Source organism: Portunus trituberculatus, chromosome 8 (genome assembly GCF_017591435.1).
Source record: "Portunus trituberculatus isolate SZX2019 chromosome 8, ASM1759143v1, whole genome shotgun sequence".
Classification (NCBI taxonomy): domain Eukaryota; kingdom Metazoa; phylum Arthropoda; class Malacostraca; order Decapoda; family Portunidae; genus Portunus; species Portunus trituberculatus.
Genome location: NC_059262.1, coordinates 3892501 through 3897500, shown reverse-complemented (window position 1 = coordinate 3897500; position 5000 = coordinate 3892501). Strand labels below are relative to the sequence as shown.

General features: G+C 44.2%; 1 protein-coding gene across 4 annotated transcripts in view; it reads left to right on the top strand.

Annotated features, from left to right (window-relative positions):
* LOC123499396 (alkaline phosphatase-like) overlaps positions 1-5000 on the top strand; it is a 21809-nt gene that overhangs the window by 3233 nt on the left and 13576 nt on the right. For all 4 annotated transcript variants that reach the window (XM_045247349.1, XM_045247358.1, XM_045247367.1 and 1 more), the window contains exons 3-4: positions 3121-3213; positions 4286-4503. In XM_045247349.1, the coding sequence (XP_045103284.1) occupies positions 3121-3213; positions 4286-4503 (311 nt within the window). The remainder of the gene's footprint in view (positions 1-3120; positions 3214-4285; positions 4504-5000) is intronic.

Sequence of the window (5000 nt, the reverse complement as noted above, 5' to 3'; positions counted from 1 at the left end):
CCTCCTCCTCCTCCTCCTCCTCCTCCTCGTCTTTCTTCCCTCTCTCTTACCTTCTTTAATACTTAAATACCCTCTCTCTCTCTCTCTCTCTCTCTCTCTCTCTCTCTCTCTCTCTCTCTCTCTCTTGCAGTTCATGAGTATGCAGTATAATTTTCTTTCTTTTCTCCTCCTTTCCTCCTCCTCCTCCTCCTCCTCCTCCTCCTCCTCCTCCTCCTCCTCCTATTCTTTTCTTCTGTTTTCTTTTCTTTTCTATATTTTCATTCAAGAATTTCACTTTCCCTTTCTTATTTCTCCTCCTCCTCCTCCTCCTCCTCCTCCTCCTCCTCTTCCGCCCCCTCCTTCTACTCCTCGTAGCGGTAGTGAAAGTCTAACACACACACACACACACACACACACACACACACACACACACACACACAGAGAGAGAGAGAGAGAGAGAGAGAGAGAAAGAATGTCACGTGAGAAAGTAACCCCACTCACTCACTTCCCTTCCCACTCCTCCTCCTCCTCCTCCTCCTCCTCCTCCTCCTCCTCCTCCTCCTCCTCCTTTTCACGTTCACCTCCATACTCAGTCAGTCACTCAGATTAGGTTAGGTTAGGTTAGGTGAGGTTAGGTGAAGTTAGGTGAGGTTAGGTTAGGGTAGGTTAGGTTAGGTTAGGTTAGGTTAGGTGAGGTTTGGGTAGGGTAGGATAGTGTTTGGTCACCCTATTACAGGAGAGATGTAGAGAGAGAGAGAGAGAGAGAGAGAGAGAGAGAGAGAGAGAGAGAGAGAGACAAACTACACAAGGAAGGCTAAGACAGATTAATACATCTTAAGCGAGGGATGAGAGCAGTGGTTCCTTATCTTATTCTGAGCGAGTACCACTGTGAGGCGTGGCGCAGGGGGTACAGTCCCCACCTGCCACCTGCCACCTGTCACCTGTCACCTGTCACCTGCTTCCTCAAGAGATCGATTTTAAAAGTACAGGCATTTTGAGACTATTTTAGAACGATGACTGATGTAAAACTCAAGAAAACCGAACACACACACACACACACACACACACACACACACACACACACACACACACACACACAGACGTTTTCACTGCTTTCCTTCATTTCCTTCCTGCCTTCTCTACCATCTTCCACTTAATTCCTGAAGAGATTAATTCCAGCAGTCATCAATCTGTTCACAAGCACAACACACCATTGAACTAGCAAGCAACACAACTCAATGCAATGCTGTAAGGCTGCGACTGTTTCTTTAGGGGACACAGATGAACTAACAGGGAATAGAACTCACTGTAAAACTATAGAAATGTATCTCTTTCCTCTCCACCAGCTGATCGATGACACTGGTCTGTATTCCGGAAACTCTGCTCTCTTGCCATCACTTCTTTCCAAAGGCTCCAGTTGAAGATACTCGTGTTTTTAAGGGTCTTTTTGTGGTTCTGATCTTCTAAAACGCTTTGCTCTTTCACTATTCCCACTTTCTAAAGGCTCCAGTTGAAGATACTCATTTGTAAGGGTGTTTTTATGGTTCTGGTCTTCTAAAACGCTTTGCTCTTTCACTATTCCCACTTTCTAAAGGCTCCAGTTGAAGATACTCATTTGTAAGGGTGTTTTTATGGTACTGGTGATCGATTAGCAAGATTACTGGTTGACTAAATGGAGAAACTGTCTTGAAAATAAGGCAAGGTGTCTCTGTGGCCTTGAGATATTGTCGTGGTGAGAGAGCAAATTGTTTTTAAATGCGAGTCTTTACCTTGTGTGAGGCAATAATCTAATCTATCTATCTGAACGAATCTAATCTATTTAAAAAGTCGCGTATGATCTTAAAAGTGTTTGTGCACCTCCTCTGATTACATGAACACTAACAAACACTCCTGCCAACACCATCCAACACCACCAACACTCACAACACCCTCACCACGCCCTAACACAGTAGTAGTAGTAGTAGTATGAATAATCTTGATCACCATTCATGTCACGTAACAAAAAAAAAATGAACTTGTGTTTCTGTTCACCAATCACTGCAACGCCTCTCATTACTCGTCCAATTAGCGAGTGGTGAGCTGGTGAGGTGGTGAGGTGGTGATGTCACTGGTCCGTATTTAGAAACGCTTTGCTCTCTCACCTCGACAATTTCCAAGGCCATAGAGATGAGTAGCGGGGTTTTCAAGAGTGTTTCTCCAGTTAATAATGAAGAAATCTTGTCACTCTGCCTCTAGAACCGTAAAACACCTCAAAAAACACGTGTAAATTGAAATAAAACCCTTCTAAATAGTGGAATTGAAGCGTAGAAGGACAATACTAGCCCATGACACAGTGAAGGATAATGTAACAGTTCTCAAAAAATGTTCTAAAGGTTCTATATTCATCAACCAGTAAGTGATCATTGCAACAAAACACACAGGCAGATACAACACCTGTACTCTGGAACTCCCTGCCTGCTTCTGTGTTCCCATCTTCCTCCTTTAACCCCTTCAGTACTGGGACACATTTTTTACCATGAGTTTCGTGTACCATTAGATCATTTTATTGACATTAGGAAGGGTCTATGGAGGTCAGAAGATTAATGGCCACAGTCTTCACTATTTTAATCCCTTCAGTACTGGGACGTATTTTTACCATGAGTTTCGTGTACCATTAGACCATTTTATTGACATTAGGAAGGTTCTATGGAGATCAGAAGATTAATGGCCACAGTCTTCACTATTTTAACCCCTTCAGTACTGGAACACATTTTTACCTTGAGATTTGTGTACCATTAGATCATTTTATTGACATTAGGAAGGGTCTATGGAGGTCAGAAGACTAATGGCCACAGTCCTCACTATTTTAATCCCCCACATGAGTTTCTGAAGCTGTATAAAATCACCAAAGAGTCAGAATGGATATAAAAACGCGTCATGGTACTGAAGGGATTAAGAGAAAGGCGGCAAAATATTTCAAAACACTTAATCCAACCTTTTAGTTAACTCTCTTGACTCTACCCGAGGACTGACATATAAGTGGGCCTTTTGTAAGCTCCCTCTGCTGCCTTGACTTCTAGATATGCGTATATAGTCCACCCCTCACCCATCCTCTCTCTCTCCCAGTCTCTCTCACTCTCTCTCTCTCTTCTACACCAACAGGCGACGAGAACTACCACAGGCAACGGAAACTGCAGTACAAGAAGGCGAAAAAAGGCTCTTCCTACGACACTGTCCCATTTATTGATCCTGAAGGTAAGACGTGGTGGTGGTGGTGGTGGTGGTGGTGGTGGTGGTGGTGGTGGTGGTGGTGGATGAAGAGTAAGATATGAGGAAAAGGAAGAGAATGAGATGAAAGGAAGGAGGAGGAGGAAAAAAAGAGGAAGAAGGAAGAGGAGGAATTAAAAAAAGGAGGGGTGGAGAGAAGGAAGAAGGAAGGAAGGAAGGAAGGAAGGAAGGAGGAAGGAGGAGGAAGGAAGATGATGAGGAGGAAGAATAAAAAAAAACAGAGGATAAGGAGAAAGAAGGATGGAAGAAGAGAGGGAGAAAGACAATAAGAGGAAAAAAGAGAGAAGAAGGAGGAGGAGGAGGAGGAGGAGGAGGAGGAGGAGGAGGAAGAGAAAGTGCAAGCAGAGAAAAGAAAATGTTTATACTATTTGTAGGAAGAAGGATAAGGAATAAATGAAAGGAGGAAGAGGAGGAGGAGGAGGAGGAGGAGGAGGAGGAGGAGGAGGAGGAGGAGGAGGAGAGAAAGCCAAGAGAAGGATGAGAGAAAGTGAAGAGAAAGGTGCAAACAGAACATAAGAAGAGGGAATAGGAGGAGGAGGAGGAGGAGGAGGAGGAGGAGGAGGAGGAGGAGGAGGAGGAGGAGGAGGAGGAGGATAAATAAACATGATAATGAGGAGGAAGAGAAAACAAGTAAAGAAAGAAGATGTTTAGTTTAATCTCTCTCTCTCTCTCTCTCTCTCTCTCTCTCTCTCTCTCTCTCTCTCTCTCTCTCTCTCTCTCTCTCTCTCTCTCTCTCTCTCTCTCTCTCTCTCACACACACACACACACACACACACACACACACACACACACACACACACACACACACACCATTTCTCTCTCACTCTCTTCCTTCTCTACCCTTCTCTCTCTCTCTCTCTCTCACATACACACCCACCTTCTCTCCCTCCTTCTCTCTCTCTCACACACACACACACACACACACACACTCCATCTCTCTCTTTCACATCCCTCCCTCCTCTTATCTCTCTATCCCTCTCTTGCTCACCACCACTCCCTCCCTCCCTCTCTCTCTCTCTCTCTCTCTCTCTCTCTCTAGACCAAGCTTACTGGAACAAGAAGGGACAAGATGAACTGGACAAACAGCTCCTGAATCGCCCAGTGCTAAGGAAAGCCAAGAACATTATACTCTTCCTGGGCGATGGCATGTCAATCTCCACCGTGACAGCTGCCCGGATCTTGAAGGGACAGTACTCGGGGCTCTGGGAGAAGGAGAATCTGGAGTGGGAGATCTTTCCTTACTCTGCTATTATCAAGGTGTGTGTTTGGAGGGTGTTTGGGGTTAGTTTGGTGTGCTTTGAGGGTGTTTGGGGCTAGTTTGGTGTGTTTTGAGGGTGTTTGGGGTTAGTTTGGTGTGTTTGAGGGTGTTTTAAGATTGTTTGGTGTGTTTTGAGGTGGTTTTAAGATAGTTTGGTGTGTTTTGAGGGTGTTTTAAGATAGTTTTACATGTTTTGAGGGTGTTTTAAGATAGTTTGGTGTGTTTGAGGTGTTTGGGGTTTTGGTGTGTTTGAGGTGTTTAAGATTGTTTGTGTGAGGTGTGTTTTGAGGTGTTTGGATAGTTTGGTGTGTTTTTGTTTTAAGATAGTTTGGTGTGTTTTGAGGGGTTTTAAGATAGTTTGGTGTGTTTGAGGTGTTTTAAGATTGTTTGTGTGTTTTGAGGTGTTTGGGGTGTTTGGTGTGTTTGAGGTGTTTTAAGATAGTTTGTGTGTTTTGAGGGTGTTTGAGGTAGTTTGGTGTGTTTGAGGGTGTTTTAA